Source organism: Macrosteles quadrilineatus, unplaced genomic scaffold, assembly GCF_028750875.1.
Source record: "Macrosteles quadrilineatus isolate MER2022 unplaced genomic scaffold, UCM_ALF_1.0 Scaffold_2__2_contigs__length_208266976, whole genome shotgun sequence".
NCBI lineage: Eukaryota > Metazoa > Arthropoda > Insecta > Hemiptera > Cicadellidae > Macrosteles > Macrosteles quadrilineatus.
Genome location: NW_026542595.1, coordinates 127885820 through 127905519, shown reverse-complemented (window position 1 = coordinate 127905519; position 19700 = coordinate 127885820). Strand labels below are relative to the sequence as shown.

Here is a 19700-nt window from a genome sequence, read left to right as displayed (position 1 = left end):
AATGCCTAAAATTCTATTTTATTAATTTTTAATTATAAAATGAAACTATCATAACCTAACCGAACTAACCAAACTTGCTGATAAAGAAATAATATAACAAAAGTTTATAGTAATCGGAGAAATAATTCTGTTTATAAAATAAAACTAGAAATTGCTCAATTAAAATTTTATAATGACTTAATAATAAAATTAAACTGTAATAACCAAACCAAACCAACCAAACTTGCTGAAAATGAAAAAATCTTGGACAAAAAGTTAATGCCACCGGCGGGATTCGAACCCGGGACCTACAGTATATCAGCCCGGCACGCTAACCATTAGACCACCAAAGCCGATGGCTATCAACCGTTTTGTTACGGTAATGGCATTCCCTCAGCTAATAAGAAGCCCACAGCTGTCATCGTAGCCTCTTCTATACCTCCCCTGAGTAAATACCGCCTTAACAGTTGCTATACAGCTAACAATAAGTCATTCCATTAGTTTTACTATGGTTTGCAAAAACGTTTGTATATTCAAAAAAATTAAATTTAGATTTGTGCAATCTGTCGTTTTAACATCAACTAAGACTGTTGATTTAAAAACTGGTGACAACTTTAACATAGGGATGGAATGTCTCAATGTCTAGTTGTATCAATAATCAAAGCAATTGTTTGTTAAACCATAGATAAAACATACTCCTGTTAAACCAAGTCCAATGATCAACAAAGCTGAGCTTTCTAAAAGGATTTTCTAAGGGTTGGACAGGTGACCATCTTGCCGTATAAGTAGACTTTAGATCAATGTGATAATATTAAATAATCCTTCAGCTATCTCAGCTCTTGAATGGCCACTTATAAAAATAAATAGCATTACACTTTAATTTTGGTATGATTCAAGCAAAATTTGGTCTAAACGTTTATTTTCCTTTGTCATGTTGGTAGTTGGTATTGCCTTGCCTTATCAGCTGACATACTGAGGCTGACTGCATTGACTGCAATAAATTATTTCAGAATCAAATCTTTTATACAATTTTGGTCGTCGCCCGGTCCTTTTGTGTCTTGTCTTCCTCAGGCAGAGGCGTTTCCCTGTATTATGTGAGTACTTTAAAACATAGATCAATACCTCTTTATCGCACTACAAAATTATAATTCATACTATTTCAAAAATATTTAATTTGCAAGCTTTAGGCGTTGTTGATTCAAATTCTAACCTAGACAATTTACTGCTATTTTCTTATCAACTTTCATTTCATAATTTTTTGCCGGTTTCAATATCTAAAACAAGCTTTCAGAACCTTGAAAGTATTATTGATTTGTTGAAGAAATATTCATTTTTCGCCTAAGGTGGCTGGACTAACTTAGGCCTATATGATTCAGCCTTTCTGTCTAGAGTTAAGATTTGGACAATTTTTCAACAACCTTAAGTTAAGTCATTCCAAGTTGTGATAGTTGTATTCTCACGTTTATCGTTTATCGGTAAAACTTTTGTAGCGGTAAAACATTTCTAAACCAGGGTATTCATTACCCGTGTGTTGGAAAATGCTGTAGGTTGTAAGAGTCATGTTTCATCAGCTCTTAGGGATGTTGTGATAACTTAAGCCTACCATCAATCTTCCGATACATGGCATCGATACCGTATCGGGGCTGCAGTATCGACACCACATGAATATCGCAACAAAGGTATTGATACAAAGTACAAGCTAAGTATTAACTTAAACAGGTAACTTAAAGTATCAACAAATTGATTTTTTTTCTAAATAACTTAAAATGTCATTACTTATTCTTATTCAATAACGTTTCATAATGAATGGTCATAGATCTTTGACCCTTTGGATAGTTTTAAGACTTTAAATTTTACTGAACATACCCGTAAGTTTACCCTTTATTCACAATAAGTTATACCTTTGAATATCTTGAATAACCTTTGTCACGCACAAATAAGTTCTTTTCCAGGCTAAGTTTTTTTCACTTTTAAATATATAAATGATGTGAAATAATAACACAGATAAAAAAAAACTTAATGTTGTAGGCCTACGATTTAGATTGTTTTTTTTTGTGCTAAGGAAGAGCGAAGTAATTACCGTACAATTGGCCTATGCGGTGAATTGCAAGGATTTGCTGTTGAAAATGATGGTGACTGATCTAAACTCCACTCCAAATAAGTTAGTAGGCTACTTCAGGCCTAAAAGAAAGCGTGTTTGAATTCATTAGCCTTATTGTTTAATAAACAACGTTTGAATATGTTATCCGTTTCCCATTGGGTTTTAGGCCTACAGTAGCCTAAATAATTTCATAAGTTCACCCAATCGCAAAAATAAATAACTATGGAGTGATAACAACCATGCTAGAAGTTGAAGATAGTAAAGGCATCCTTATCACGTCCTCAGCTTTGGAGGTTAGGATTGAAAAGATCATGGCCATGCATCTAAGTTCTCCACTACAGTAGACTACCTTTATCCGGACTCCTCGGGACCAAGGCCAGTTCGGATAACGGGTTTTCCGGTTAAACCGACGTCCCCAAAAACTCGTTAAAAAGGACCGTTTAAATGCATACTGTATACAGTACTTGACTTAAATTTAGGAGAGCATTGTATTCAGCCTAATCGCGTGATCACTGGTCTCAAATATTTCCCACGAGAACAGTCGTTACAGTTCCGCCCACTTCCTGCTGATCTAGTCCAGTTAAACCGATGTGCTGATAAAAACTGTCTGGTTAAAGAGATGCCATTTCTGCCGAGTCTAGTCCTACTGTATGTCTTTCTAAATATTTATGTATATTCAGTGTTTGTATTTGTATTAATTCTATCAAACCGACAAGTAAATTAATTGGATCGTAAGGTAAGCTTTAGATTATAACAATAAGTTACTGTATTTATTACAATTTTTCATACCATTGACATTGTTACATTTTAAGGCAACTTACATCATGAGTAGGTAACGTAATTTATCAAGTAAAAAGTAACAAAATCACTTTGTACAATTTATACAAACGTTTATTGACTAGGTGATCCTAACCTAATCTGATTTAGCCATCTAGAAATTAACAAAATAGATTTTCATCCCAGGTCCATGTTGCCATGTTAGTTACAAAGTTGCCTGATAACAAAAATACTGTAAAACGAGTGAAACAACAACAAATAAAAACTCAGTCCAGTTTAGTAAAAAGAAGCAAAACCTCTTTTCATCCACAGGAGTTGTAGGTTTTATCAATGATTAATCATACGACCATTTCTTTCAAGGGCCATATAGGCTAATTAATTTTATCTCAAAAACATAACTTTATCAATGAATAGGGTATTAAATTTCAAAGTTTCTGATTAGATAATTTATGTCTTTACTTATCGACTCAGGAAATGAAAATAGTTGTAGGCCAAATTTATATGTTCTTCCTCTGTTATAAAATTTAACAAGTTCAATAAAGAAGTTTTTTGATACCAAATTTACAGTCACACTTGTTTAGTCTTTGACTGACCACAAAATAGTAATGTGCCAATACGGTAGACACCCCCTCTTAACCGACCTCGTATTAACCGATAATCGGGTTATCCGCCTTCGATCGTGAAATAATTCAGTTTGTTTTAACCGACCTTGCTTTGAGAGCAGTTCGGTTTAACCGCCGCTTTCTAGGAATCTCGGCATTTCCGCTCCCACGCTGGGCGATGAGAACTGAACCATACGCTTATCTCTACAGGATATGACTAAGAATAGGTTACAGTATTTTGTATTGATCACAAAAAATATAGCATAGCCTATTGTCAGTTTCTCATCATCGTTCGTTATCGTAGCTCGAGCACATCTGATCTGATATGTTATCTGTGCGGCAAATTTATAACATCATAAAGTGCGTTACGATTTTGAGAACTGATTATCTTATAAATAAACATCCTGTCCCTTGTAACAAAATGGTTGCTTGTATCTTTAATTTCGACAAAAGGTTCTTTAGGCTACTGTATTACGATGGATTTGGAGAGCATCAATTAATACATTACAGTACTAAGCTTATTAAAATAGGAATTTTATTGACTGTTGCCTAGTACTATAATATATTCTACTGAAAGTAGGCCTATTAGACTCAACCATGTTTTGTGTTTATTTGTGACTTTTCCATTAATACGAAAAAGGAGATAAGAGTAGTTTATTTTATAAATAATGCAAGCATGACTTAAAAATATTGATTATATAATTCCAAATGAATAGCATTTTATTATGTTATGATTTTAGGGATTGCCCATTTTAACCGACCTTTTGAGTTATCCGACGTAGGTCCGGTCCCATTAGGGTCGGTTAAGAGGGGGTCTACTGTAGTCTAAAGGAGGATGAATATTTTTTAGACCGGAAAGTGTACCAGTGGCGTACTGTCATAGTTGTGGCCCTGGGGCGGCTTAGATAAGAGGGCCTTTTTTTACATCCTTACATATATATAAGTGAAAAACAAATACCATAGTACCCTGTTTAAAATCATTTTATGTTTAAAATCATTTTAAACAGGGTAGGTACCATGGTGTTTATTAAAAAGTAACCCTAAACAGTGATGAGAACTAAAAAGAAATATGCGCTTTTAATGTATTTTGTATCACCGATTAGCCTAAATGAGCTTAAACTTCCACTATTTCAAGAGTAGGCCTAACCTATTTTTTTTTTATTTCAGAAAAATTTAATGCTAAATTAAATTTTTCATTAAGCTTTAAACATTTTGTTTTTATGAGTGAGAGATTCGTAATGAGCACGAGCACATTCCTGTATTTATGTATTGTACTTAAATAAATAAAGTTAAATGAAATTAAATGAGGACAACAAGAAGTAACACAAATCGGGGTTTTTGCTGTCACTTCTTTCAATTTTTTTTATTTAGGAGATAGGCCTACTATTTTTGTATAAAATGTATAATTATATTATCTTAATATTATACATTATATTTTGTAGTATAATTGGTCCAAACGACTTCTGCGATCGCGGCAAAAAAATGAACGATATTGTCCTCGGTGAAGACGAAATCGTGTTTGCAGGGTCGTGATCTCCGTCTCCCGCGGTCGTGTGGGTTATCTCCGAGACAGAGGATAAATCGTGCCTATGTTTAAGGTGAAATAGTGAACATCTTTTGCGGACGCAGGGATGTACTCTACATGCCCAAGTCGTTAACATCTCCCGCGAACGCGCAGACAACATTATCGTCCCCCACGATCGCGGCAAAATCGTGAACACGGAACATCTTTTGCGGTTGCGAGACCTTATTATCGTCATCCGAGGATCGCAATCCCTGGGAGTCGTGATTTTCGATCGCGCGACCTTTGCAGACGCTTGCGGCAATTGTGAGAACAGATTGTTATTTTCTAACAAAATTTATTTTCGAAGAGAAAATAAGTTTTTTGAGAACTAAGTGAGGCCCCTTCCTAGGCCGATGAGAGGCCCTCGGCAATCGCCGCACCGTGTCCGCCGTTGGGGGAATACGGCCCTGATTTGGGGGCCTATGTTGGTGTGGGGCCTGGGGCGGACCGCCCCCTCCGCCCCCCCCCCCCCCGTCGGTACGCCACTGAAGTGTACATGGATAGAATGACATAAAATTCCTATTAATCATTTTATTCATAGGGATTTTTATAAATTTATACATAGTTACCTGTTTTCTCATTAGTTGGGCTACTCTGTTACTACTATTTTTTCATGTTTGCCCTATTGTTATGGTCAGTTAATAAGAAAAACATGTTTGGTAGAATGTTTCGGTAAGAATAGCAAAATATTATATAGGACTATAATATTTTAGCCTGCTATGAAGTGCAACTGACAAAGAATGCACCTGAGCAAAAAAAATGTTGCAAATGTTTAAGACCATACTCCGAACTCTCTTCAGCTTTGCACACTTTTCTACGTCCAAACACTTTACTATGTTCACATCCATCAACTGGTAATGGTCTTCAATAGCGGTTGACTTGAGACCCCAGAAATCTATGATAGAACAGGATTAATTCTCGGTGGTAGCGTCTTCCAAACGTCTCCACAATATCTTCAAATACTAGATACAAAATAGGTTAGAATAGATGAAGTAGGCCTAAGTATGGATAAAACCACCAATGGAAGCACCATAGAGACGTACAAACATTCCTCATCAATAAATATATTTTATTATCAAAATTTGTGTTTTTCTTTTCAGAGTAAAGATGGCTGTCAACACAATCCTCTTGGATTTGACAGTTGACCCTCAAAAAATTGTGGAGAAAAATGGCCTCAAGTCCGCAGTCCAGGATGTTTTATCAAAGTTCATCCCGGAGCTGAAGGAGGTTTACACCAGTGACTTTCAAGGCGGAGGAACCTTGTATACTTTCACAGCTGTGAGAGATTCTTTCATAACTGTCAGAGCTTTTACCAAGGGTGTCATATCTATCAACATTGAATATTACCGGGAAGACAGTGATGAACCCCTTTTATCGTTTGAGGTAAAATTACATACTTAATTCTATATTTATTTAACAACCGGTAGCCTAATTTGGGTAGGGATTTTATCTAAGTTTGGTAATGCCGTAATTCTATAGGCTTTGCTCAAAACAATGTCTAAAATGGTTCCAGGCTATAACCTAGCGTCCTAGTTCATGAAAGTGGACAGCAAAAAAAATCGTTTAAAAACTAAAAACCATGAAGTTTACATTACCAGTACATAAGTTAATTTTTACTCGGCATTCAAACCATTGAATACAATATAACAATTGTCTTCTCTTAAACTTTACTCCTGTTGTTTTAGGCCGAAAATATTGCAATAATTAACTTTCTCCACTAACAACCCCTTGGCCAAATTAAAACAACACATTTAACATCATACTCCAGGAATAATTTTTGACGTCAATTTTCCAAAATCAATCCAAAAAGGTTGACGTTAGAGGGTAACACAACCAGGGTTTGGCCTGTTTCTGACTAAATAAATGTTAAATAATAGCTATAGGGAAATCCGCTAAAATGTGCCATAGGCTATAAAATAAAATAAATATACCCAAATTTCAACCAAATAGAAAACAAAATTTCATGTTTATTGTATCACCAGTAGAGTACCCGTCCTTCGTACGGGGTTGGCGTATAAGTATAAAATTATTATTGCAGCTATACTTGTGCTTTGCGTTTGCAATGGGAGAGGACACCTTTAAGAAAATTTGGTTGTTTTAATTTACGGTATACTATAGTATAGCACATCTGCCATAGCTATAATGTTCTACCACTGCACCTAAACAATAGAAAAAAGTAAATTTCTCAAAGTGTACCACAGTTTTTTGTTGCTGCTTGCTTCAAATTAGCTGTTGTCATAAATTCAACAAAATTAATAGTGCTGCACCCTGTTGGTAAACTTTATAACTTCATAATGCTATTAAATATCATAGAACCAACTTGTGTAGTTGAAAAAGCTGACTAAGTCATTTAATTCCTTTTAAATATGAATACAGTACTCATAAGGTTAACATGGGAAACTTCAGAGCCACTGGGGCGTGATTTAACTTCAAACAAACAAACAAATAAACAAACAAACAAACACACCAACTTTCACATTTATAATATTAGTATGATTTTGATAATTAATAATTTGTTGTAGGCTAACTGAATATATTAGTTAGTTTATGAACACTCATACAGTAATATATAATTTGAAATATAACCTAAAATTGATGCCAAAGAACCAACACCAGCTATGTTGTATGGTACAGAAGTCGCGAAGTTTGGACGTACAGCTGAGATTTGCCCTCTCAGCGACTCGCAGCAAATTGTTCCCTCCGATACGAAGGGGTGCAAGGTTCGATGTATACCTCAATTCTTCAGGTACCCTGCTTAAACATTCGTCCAGCATGGTTCATTATCACCACTTGCATGGTTATTTCGGTCATTCATTATTTGGACTGTAATGTAGTGAAATTCATTTCCCACTTTTTATCATTTCATAGGCCTAATTTAATAAAAATCTTTTAGATTTTACACCTGATTTTTTAATATTGACTTGAAATCAGAAACATTTTTGGGTCATCGAAACACCCAATTGGAAAATTACTTGGGCCTGTCGAGATTGGACAACGTGACATCTTTGTATATTCACCATCTTGCAAATGTTTACAGTTAAATTTATATATACAAAATTTGTAGGAAGATATATTTTGTTAATTGTTATTTGGTAATAGTATTAGATAATACTAATACAGACCAAACAATCATATTTTTAATGAGAATCTTAGTTCTTGGTCACATCATTAACTTTCGATGTACTATAGAAGACTTCCCGTCTCTATATGGGATTAGTCGTAGACCTAGCAATGTTTTTAAATTAAAAAGAAGATAGTTGGTTGAGTCTCTAATAAAGTGTGCTATTGCCTAAAATTGTGTTTTCTCTCTTAGTCTTTGTTGACTGTAATAGAGGATGTGATATTAAAGATACTATAGCTTGCAATAAGCCGTCCTTTCAGTTTAGTTAGGTGAAAAAGTTTGCTTATTCTACAGAAATCAGTTATTTACAACAGCAATTAGGCACTCTGTGGGTATGTCATTTTCATTTTTTAATTGGCTAAAAAATTAATATGGAATGCGATTTCCAGTTTGTTACATAGTCAAAGGTCACAGGGTGGCTAGTGACCTGGAAAACCTGGAAATGTCAGGGAAAAGTCTGGAAAAGTCATGGAAAAGTCAGGGAATTTTGTCATAAGTCAGGGAAAATTGTAAAATGTTTAACATAATTTTAATAATTGTTAGGAAAGGTTGAGAGTATGTGTGCGGTGTGGGTGAAAACTAAGAAGTATGTCTCTACAAATAAATGTTGTGTTTTTGTACAAATTAAATTTTATTATAAACTGTGTATCATCTTAACTCAGTTTAATTTTATTAAGGTAAGTTGCAAAGTTTAAATATAAGCTAGCCTGTATCTATAGATTTTATGCATGTTTTTCATGTAAACAAACATAAGATATTCTTCAGATAAAGATTAGTCCTTTTGAAGAATTAGTTAGGTAGTATTAAAATTGTAACTTTGAATTTGTTGATCAGGGAAAGTTTAAAAAATCATGGAATTGTCAGGGAAAAGTCAGGGAATTTTTCAATGTGATTTTACTAGCCACCCTGGGTCACAACTATACCTAAAATGTGTTAAACGATCAAATTTTGTCAATAATTTACATTAAACTGTTTTTTATATAGACTAGAGGACCCATGCTGCTCCGCAGCGTTAAACTAAAAATATAATATCCAAGAACTAATCAAATTTATGAGTTTTGATGAGTAATACAGTATCTTGATACTGATTCAAACGATCAATAGCTCAATTTAAAGCCTATAAATACAGTACTGATTATTTTGAGTCTAAAACATACATGAACAATATAGAAGCCATTGATTTTTAGTCATAGAAAACCCTTACGAAAAAATGTTTATGTTAGTTTTTCTCCTTGCGTTTGCTTGAAACTCGTCCGATTTGAATAACTAATACAGTAGATTAATGAATGCAGGTATTTCACTGATGTTCCTTAGACCAAAATAACTGGTTAAACACATCCTAAATTGAAGTAAGAATTTGAAAATGAATCAAATGATTTTTTCGGTCAAATAATACAGTAGGTAAATATATGCCAATGCATTTACTTGGATGGCCGATGCTTGATGTGAAATCATTGCGTGTATGCCTTCAATTTAAGACCTGAATCATGAAAATCGGTTGGATAGAAGAGCCAAACGCACTCGGAAAAGAGAAACCAAATTTAACTCCCATAAGAAATACATCGGGAGAAAATTTTGTTGACGTATAAGCCAAGTGGGGTTAAAGATAAATATATGCCCATGGTTGATGGCAAATCTTTGTGTGCATACCTTCAATTTGAGACCTCAATCATGAAAATCGGTCGGGTAGAAGAGCCAAACGAACTCGGCAAAGAGAAACCAAATTTAAGTTCCATAAGAAATACATGGGGAGCAAATTTTGTTTACATATACACCGAGTGGGATTATAGATACATTTATGCCGATGCTTGATGGCAAATCTGTACTTGCATACCTTCAATTCGAGACCTCAATCATGAAAATCGGATATAAACAAACTAAAATAAAAATGGGGTTAAAAATGGAAGTATTCCGCAACGCAATTGGAAAAGTATCTTATGCGTACATCCCTTGTGGCACATCCGGTCCAACAACTGGATATTCTCCATCTACATCTTCATCATGAAGAGATAGCTTACCACACACTAACAAGTTGGACTGAGGTGAGTGAACGTTACATTATAAGTTTAGTGAAGGGCTTCAAAAACTCTGACAGCCAAGATGTAAATGGTATATCCTGTTCTATACTTAAAGGTATTATACATCTGATATGTACACCGCTAACTAAGCTAGTTAACTTGTGCTTACTAAAGGGGTCCTTTCCAGATGTCCTAAAAGTTGCTAGGACCATTCTTTAAAGACCATAATCTTTAAAAAGGGAGATCCCTCAGAACCGTCTAACTACCGCCCCATATCTATCTTGCCGGTGTTCTCTAAGGTACTTGAGACTGATGAAGAGGCAGCTAATTAAATATTTTGAAGGTAACAACTTGCTTTCGGATGCCCAGCACGGATTCCGAAGTGGGCGCTCAACTACTACAGCCCTAATGAATCTGACTGACCTCATCTCAGATGCCTTTGAGTGCAATGACTCAGTCATGCTGAGGTTATGCGATCTGAGTAAGGCGTTCGATGTTGTTTCCCACAACATTTTTTTAGGGAAACTGAAAAAATATGGTATTGGTGGTACAGTGTTGTGCTCTTTGCAGAATTATTTAGAAAATCGTAGGCAATTGGTATCAGTGAACGGAGTGTCCTCAAAAGTCCAGGTTGTTCCCCATGGCGTTCCTCAAGGTTCGGTGTTAGGCCCTCTACTGTTTAGCATCATGATAAACGACCTTTGGCTAAACGGCTGCACCCTCCTCTTTGCAGACGACACCACTCTGGTGACTAGAGGGAAAGACATTAACCTGTTGAGGGATACAGCGGACGAGTTTTTTGTTGAGGCTAAGTCCTGGTTTGTTGCAAATCGCTTCAAAATAAATGAAGAAAAGACGCAATCTTTGATGTGCACCCTCAAGTCGAGGACTGATCATGAGGAAGCTGTGAAGTTGCTTGGGTTTTGGCTGGACTCTAGGCTAAACTGGTCTAACCACATTGATAAGATATGCGTAAGGTTATCCAGAGTTCTCTATCTGCTAAGGAAACTCCGAGATGAAATCACTAAGACCTATCTGGTAACCATATACCATGCCTTATTTCATAGCCATTTGATGTACGGAATAGTGCTCTGGGGACACTCCCCTGCATGCCATGAAATACTTCTGCTACAAAAAAAAGCTGTGAGGGTGATAACATCTAAAGGCCCAAGAGAACATTGCCGATCCATCTTCAAAGAATTGGGAATCCTCACAGTGGTGAGCCAGTATGTACTTAATAGTCTGGTCTTGCTAAAGGAAAACCAAAGTGATTTTGTGACCCGAGGTGATAGGCATGAGTATGGAATAAGAAGGGCCCATGACCTGGATATGCCTCGCTGCCGCTTGAGCCATACCTTAAGGAGATACCCCCGATCGGCTATCAAAATCTTCAACTCCCTTCCAAACCACCTAAGGAATCTTGACGGTACAGCGTTTAAGTCCGAGCTGAAGAACTTGCTCACAAATAGGCCCCTGTATAGTCTAGACGAGTTGTCAAATGATCCTTTGATGCCAGGTTGAGAAATAGACACGCTTACCACAGCCTAAGTTTCAAGTTTTAAGTTTTTAGTTTTATGATACTTTGTAAAACAAGTTTTGTATATAGTAATTTTGTAAATATTAGTATAACGACGCAATCTATCCGATATACTTCGGTCAAAGATTAAGACAACAAGTATTCAAGTAAGTAAGTATTCAAGTAAGTATTCATCTAACGTGCATCAGTCAAGTGTTCCTGGTTGTGTGACACCGGCAAGTGCACACATCTCCGATCAGTCAGTTGACAATCATGATTGTCCCAGCTTCTCTGACCCAGACTCTCAACATTTCTGAATTCATAATATTATAGTAATGTAGTGGTAAGCTGGTCCTCATGATTGTATTTATTTGATTTTGTTTACTCGCTAAGTTTAACTTGATTTTGTTTATTTGATTAAGTTTTTATTTGTCTATAATGTTTTGTAAAAGAATAATAGATAAATAACTTGCAGTGTAGGAATTGCAAGGAACATTTCATATATTATGTTTTCAAAATAACTATGTAGTTTTAAACAATTAGCTAAAATTTAATATTTCAGAAGCTATGTTTATTTCGGAATAGTTATGTATCTTTAAACAATGAGCTGAAACTTATTTTTTTGTAATAACAGTAAATGTGAGTTGAATAAATATTGTATTATTAGTAAATTGTCTATATTTATTAGGACGCCATTTTTGTTATGTAGGCCTACACGCCACATTACAAATGAATTGTAGTTTTAAAATCTTTAATTTTGCAAAAGACTAAACTTGAAGGAAATCCACTTTTAGTATTGACACTTAAATTTTATTTATAATATAATTTTGAACTTGAACATGTTCATGAATATAACACTACTCCCAGAGGATAAGGCGTGTGAAAAGGTGTGTGTGAGTGGTATATGTCCAACTGGAGGTATCCTGATGTCGTGGCGTCGGTGTCCATCCATTAGTGTGAGTGGTATGTGTCCAACTGGAGGTGTCCTGACGTCGTGGCATCGGTGTCCATCCATTGGTGTAAGTGGTATGTGTCCAACTGGAGGTATCCTGACGTCGTGGCGTCGGTGTCCATCCATTGGTGTGAGTGGTATGTGGTCAACTGGAGGTGTCCTGACGTCGTGGCGTCGGTGTCCATCCATTGGTGTAAGTGGTATGTGTCCAACTGGAGGTATCCTGACGCCGTGGCGTCGGTGTCCATCCATTGGTGTGAGTGGTATGTGTCCAACTGGAGGTGTCCTGACGTCGTGGCGTCGGTGTCCATCCATTGGTGTAAGTGGTATGTGTCCAACTGGAGGTATCCTGACGTCGTGGCGTCGGTGTCCATCCATTGGTGTGTGTGGTATGTGTCCAACTGGAGGTATCCTGACGTCGTGGCATCGGTGTCCTCCCATTGGTGTGCGTGGCATGTCTTCAATGTATCTTCAATGTGTATGTGTGTCTATGCCTTATCCTCCGGGATCTCCAATTTATCTGGAAGGCATGGGAATATTAATAGTTCCAGATATAAAAACGATGTGTACTGGCCCAACGGCCAGTCCCGCGAGGAATCCAATAAACAAATATAGGATCATGATAATCAATTTAAAAATTTAGGATCAATTTAAAATATTGGATTATGATTTTTAATTACCACGGTAACGGTAGTCCAGTCATTAAAGCGAAATATATAGTAGAGGTTCAACAAAATTGTTTCAAAAGGTTTTTCAACGGATTTCATTACTTTTTGTTGGAGTTACAACATCATCCAATTTACTTATTACCTGTTTTATAAAATCATATGTTATATATCTAGTTTTGTTATGATAAAAAAGTAAATAAAAGTTATTATTGTGTGAGTGTTATTAAAGAATAGTTGATTCAATTTTAACAGATTATGAGACTCAATTAAGTGAGGAATATGGAAAGAAATATGAGTAATCACATTGAACTTTTGAACAGAAATAATTATGACACATGGAAAATGCAGATGGAAGCAATTTTAGTTAAAAATGATTTGCTTGGGTATGTGTTAGGAACCATTAAAAGGCCTCTAGAAGAAGGTGAAAGAATGACTGCTTGGCTAATCACTGATGCAAAGGCAAAGGCAGATATAATCCTCTCTATCAGCCCAAGCGAATTAAAGCAAGTGAAAGGATGTAACACTTCAGCAGAGATATGGGAAAAATTAAAAGGCATTTATGATTCCAGTGGACCAGCAAGGAAAGCCTTTTTGTTGAAGAAGCTAATTTTGGCAAAACTGACACCTGATTATGATGTCAGAGATTACATGAATATGTTTTTTGATGTAGTGGACAAATTAAAAGGAATGGAAATCGATATTAATGAGGATCTTTTGACAATTATTCTTTTGTATTCCCTGTCAGATGAATTTGAAAACTTTAGAATTGCTATTGAAACTAGAGATGCACTGCCTTCTCCTGAAACTTTAAAAATAAAAATTGTAGAAGAGTGGGAAGCGAGAAAAGAACATGGTAAGAAAGAGAGTAGTGAAGCCCTGCTAGGAAAATTTCAAAACAAAGTTAGATTTCAACCAGGAAGATTTTCAAAAGACTCTTATAGAAATAGAACGGAATCAGTTGATTTTCCGTTTCGATGCTTTATTTGTAAAGCGATCGGGCATAAAGCAAAATTTTGTCCCAAAGCAAATAAAGATCAACAAAACGTAGCGATTGCTAAACTAGAAGAAGTAGGACTTAATTCTTCTGTACAAGATGACAGTTATTTTGGAAACTTGTCAATGAAAGATATACAGTGGTGTTTGGACAGTGGATGCACTTCACATATGACTCATGTGAACAGTAAATTTACCAAGTACAAGCCTGCAAATGGAAGAAGTATATCTCTTGCCAACAATTCATCAACTGATGCAAGAGGGGTTGGAACAGTTAATATGACCATTTTAAATGGGAGTACAAATCTAAGCGTTAATTTGTATGACACTTTGTATGTACCAGAACTTCGAACAAACCTGATGTCTGTAGCTAAAATTACTGACCATGGGTATCAAGTTTTGTTTAAAAAAGATGCTGCTTTGATAATAGATCAGAATGGACAGACAAAGATCCATGCGAATAGGCTAAATGGACTTTATTACGTACAAGAGAGTAGTGAAGAAATGAATATAAGCTGTGAAAAATCAAGTCTATTGTCTTGGCACCAACATTTTGGACACTTGAACTTTAGAGACTTGAAAAGAATAATCAATTTAAATATGGTTAAAGGTATTAAAGTGAACACAAAAGAGCTTATTCCACAATGTGAGGTGTGTATTCAAGGAAAATTTACAAAAAGACCCTTTCCTAAAAGTGAAAGAACATCTGAAGTGTTGGACATTATTCACTCTGACATCTGTGGACCAATGAAAACTGAGTCACACGGAAAATCTCAATATTTCATTACTTTTATTGATGATAGCTCAAGATGGGTTGAAGTTTACTTTTTGAAGAAGAAAAGTGATGCATTAGATTCTTTCAAAAAGTACAAGAACAAAGTAGAAAATTTTACTGGAAGAAAAATTAAATATCTTCAAACAGACAATGGAGGAGAGTATGTTAACAGAGAGTTCGATGGATTTTTGAATTGTAATGGTATTCAGAGAAGATTAACATGTAGCGGAACGCCTCAACAAAACGGAGTGGCTGAACGGATGAATCGTACATTAAACGACATGGCAAGATGTTTGCTCATTGAAGCAAATCTTCCTCAAACGTTTTGGGCAGAGGCAGTTGCAACAGCAGCTCATGTTAGGAATAGATGCCCATCAGATGCAATTGATGGTGTATTACCATATCATAGATGGTATAGGAAAATTCCAAATGTTTCATATCTAAAAAAGTTTGGTTGTAAAGGTTTTATCCTAGACAAGACAAATGACAAGTTTCAATCAAGAGCAAAAGAAGGGATATTTGTTGGTTACTCAGATGTATCAAAGGGCTGGAGGATGTGGTTACCCGAAGATAGGAAAATCATTACAACTCGAGATGTAGTTTTTGACACATCTTCCTTTCCACATGTCGATGCAAATCATACTAATTCGAGCTTTAGGGTATTGCCTGTAGACAGTTTACTCCAAAGACATGAAAAGGTCGAAGAAAATCAAAGAAGTGTTCAAGTTGATCAACCAAAAGGTACTGATGAGAAAAATGTACTTGATGATAGGCAAACATCAACAAATGAAACTAAAGAACATATGTCAAATGAAATGGAAGAGATTGAACATGACGAGCCATATATGATTGATGGGGATAATAATGGAGATGATCATCAGAACAATGATATTAACTTGAAAGTAAGAAAATCTGAAAGAAAAACAAAAGGTGTTCCTCCTAACAGACTATCATTAATAGCTCAAGGAAATGTGATTGAACCAAAATCTTGGAAACAATTGGAGAAATTGTCTGAACCTGAGAAAAAACAATGGGTTGTAGCAGCTCAAGAAGAAATGGAAGCCTTATTAAAAAATGATACATGGGAACTTGTAGATTTACCTCCACAGAAAACAGCAGTTGGATGTAAATGGATATTTAAAGCAAAGTATGGAGATGACGGTATGGTTGAGCGCTATAAGGCACGTTTAGTAGCCAAAGGTTACTCACAGAAATATGGAGAAGACTATGATGAAATATTTGCTCCTGTTGTTAACTCAACAACAGTAAGAATTTTACTAACCATAGCAGCGACAAAAGATCTGACTGTGCATCATTTTGATGTAAAAACAGCCTTTTTAAATGGAAAGTTAGAAGAAGAAATATATATGCAACAGGCCGAAGGTTTTGTGAAATCTGATAATGAAGATAAAGTTTATAAATTGAAGAAATCAATTTATGGGCTAAAACAAGCAGCTCGGGCCTGGAATGAAACACTGAATACAACAATGATGAGCATGGGATTTGAAAAAAGCAATTCTGACCCTTGTTTATATACGAGTAATACTGATGGAAATTATACATATGTAGTGGTTCATGTTGATGACATTTTGTGTGTTGGATCAATTGAAAATGTCAAGAAAACATTTCAAAAACTGACACAATGCTTTGAAATGAAAGACTTAGGAGTTGTTCACAACTACTTAGGAGTTGAAATTGATAAGATGGATGGAGACTTTTACATTCACCAAAGAAGAAAAATAAATAAAGTCATAATTGAACATGGACTGGAAAACAGTAAACCAGCAAGAACACCAATGGAAGTTGGATTTATCAACTCAACAGCTATGTCACCAGATCTGCCAGATAACAAAATGTACAGGAAGGCAATAGGATCACTTCTTTATCTTGCAGTGACATCAAGACCGGATATTTTGTCAGCTGTTGGAATTCTAGCTAGAAGAGTTGAAAAACCCACCCAAAGTGATTGGAATGCTGTAAAGCGAATAATAAGATATCTGAAAAGTACCATTGACAAGAAATTAAAATTAGGGGTGGAAAAAGAATTGAAATTGTCATGCTATGTAGATGCTGATTGGGGGGGTGATTTAGCAGATAGAAAATCAATCAGCGGAATGATGTACAAGTTAGGAAACAGCACTATAAACTGGATTAGCAAAAAATAGACCAATGTCACTCTTTCTTCAACAGAAGCTGAATTCATGGCCGCAAGCTTAGCCACTCAAGAAGTAGTGTGGTTAAGACTATTGTTGAAAGATATGGGCTTCCCCCAAGAAAATCCTACAGTAATATTTGAAGACAATCAGAGCTGTATCAAGTTTATTGAAAATGAAAAGATAAGTGCTAGAATAAAACATTTAGATATTTGAAAACATTACGTCCGAGAAATGATAAGTAAGAACGAAGTATTTCTGGAATACTGTCCAAGTGAAAATAATCAAGCGGACCTTTTATCAAAGCCACTTCTAGGGCAAGTGTTTAAAAGATCACTCTTTTACCTAGGACTTTACTAGGCATGATGTTGAGAGGGTGTGTTGGAGTTACAACATCATCCAATTTACTTATTACCTGTTTTATAAAATCATATGTTATATATCTAGTTTTGTTATGATAAAAAAGTAAATAAAAGTTATTATTGTGTGAGTGTTATTAAAGAATAGTTGATTCAATTTTAACACTTTTATACCTCCACACAACACAAAAAAAGCCTACCAAAATCTGACTTGGGGAAGTACCTCATATTAGGGTATTTAAAGTGAAATAATAATTGCTCTAAGAAAAAAAATGTTAAAAACATTATTGCTAGATATAGGGTGTAGTATATCGTTTTAGCGAATTATGGAGTATGGGTAATTTCAAGTAACTATAGAATAATACAAAGCCATGCTTAAAAAGGCTTAGGGAGTACTGGAAACAGGTCCGCGACGTAGAGGAAGTGGAGAGAAGTTGCAAAGGCAAAAGGTCTGGATTGTGGGAAATGTCAAGAGACTATAGAAATATACAACACCATGCTTAAATAGGCTTAAGGAATTATGGAAACTGGTCCACGAAGTAGAGGAAGTGGAGGGAAGTTGCAAAGGCAAACAGTCTGGAGCGTGGGAAATGTCAAGTAACTATAGAATAATACAACGCAATGCCTAAAAAGGCTAGGGGAGTGATTGAAACAGGTCCACGACGTAGAGGAAGTGGTGGGAAGTTGCAAAGGCAAACGGGCTGGAGCGTGTTAAATGTCAAGAAACTATTGAATAATACAACGCAAAGCTTAAAAAGCCAGGAGAGTCATGGAAACAAGTCCGCGAAGTAGAGGAAGTGAAGGGAAGTTGCAAAGGTAAACGGTCTGGAGCGTGGGAAATGTCAAGTAACTATAGAATAATACATGACCATGCTTAAAAAGGCTAAGGGAGTGATGGTAACAGGTCCGCGACGTAGAGGAAGTGGAGGGAAGTTGCAAAAGCAAACGGTCTGGAGCGTGGGAAATGTCGTGTAACTAATGAATATTACAAGGCCATGCCTAAAAAGGCTAAGTTAGTGACGGAAACAGGTCCGCGTCGTAGAGGAAGTGAAGGGAAGATGCAAAGGCAAACGGTCTGGAGCGTGGGAATTGTCTTGTAACTATAGAATAATACAACGCAATGCTTAAAAAGGCTTAGGGAGTGCTGGAAACAGGTCCGCGACGTAGAGGAAGTGGAGGGAAGTTGCAAAGGCAAACGGGCTGGAGCGTGGGAAATGTCAAGAAACTATTGAATAATACAACGCAATGCTTAAAAAGGCTAGGGGAGTGATGGAAACAGGTCCGCAACGTAGAGGAAGTAAAGGGAAGTTGCAAAGGCAAACGGTCTGGATCGTGGGAAATGTCAAGTAACTTTAGAATAATACATGGCCATGCTTGAAACGGCTAAGGGAGTGATGGAAACAAGTCCGCGAAGTAGAGGAAGTGGAGGAAAGTTGCAAAGGCTAACGGTCTGGAGCGTGGGAAATGTCTTGTAACTATAGAATATTACAAGGCCATGCCTAAAAAGGCTAAGGGAGTGATAGAAACAGGTCCGCGACGTAGAGGAAGTGGAGGGAATTTCCAAAGGCAAACGTTCTGGAGCGTGGGAAATGTCTTGTGACTTACTTAATCCCGATGACTCCTCCTGGAGCATAGGGCCTCAACTGTTCCCCTCCACCTCACTCTGTTGGCTGCTTCTCTCTTAATCCCCTCCCAGGTCTTTCCTCTGGGAAATGTCTTGTAACTATTGAATATTACAAGGCCATGCCTAAAAAGGCTAAGAGAGTGACGGAACAAGTCCGGGACGTAGAGGAAGTGGAGGGAAGTTGCAAAGTTAAACGGTCTTGAGCGTGGGATATGTCAAGTAATTATAGAATAATACAATGCAATGCTTAAAAAATCTAAGGGAGTGATGGAAACAGGTCCGCGACGTAGAGGAAGGGGAGGGAAGTTGCAATGGCAAACGATCAGGAGCGTGAGAAATGTCTTGTAACTAATGAATATTACAAGGCCATGCCTAAAAAAGCTAAGGGAGTGATGGAAACAGGTCCGCGTCGTACAGGAAGTGGAGGGAAGTTGCAAAGGCAAACGGTCTGGAGCGTGGGAAATGTCAAGTAACTATAGAATAAAAGAACGAAATGCT

The 19700-nt window shown here is 36.4% G+C and overlaps 1 protein-coding gene across 2 annotated transcripts in view; it reads left to right on the top strand.

The window, feature by feature from the left end:
- Positions 1–1003: 1003 nt before the first annotated feature.
- LOC128985500 (spermine synthase-like) overlaps positions 1004–19700 on the top strand; it is a 29540-nt gene continuing 10843 nt past the window's right edge. Inside the window, exons 1-3 of one of the 2 annotated variants that reach the window (XM_054405053.1) lie at positions 1004–1073; positions 6124–6406; positions 7658–7769. In XM_054405053.1, coding sequence (XP_054261028.1) covers positions 6131–6406; positions 7658–7769 — 388 coding nt within the window. In that variant the 5' untranslated portion in view covers positions 1004–1073; positions 6124–6130. The remainder of the gene's footprint in view (positions 1074–6123; positions 6407–7657; positions 7770–19700) is intronic. The other variant, XM_054405051.1, reaches the window with a different exon arrangement.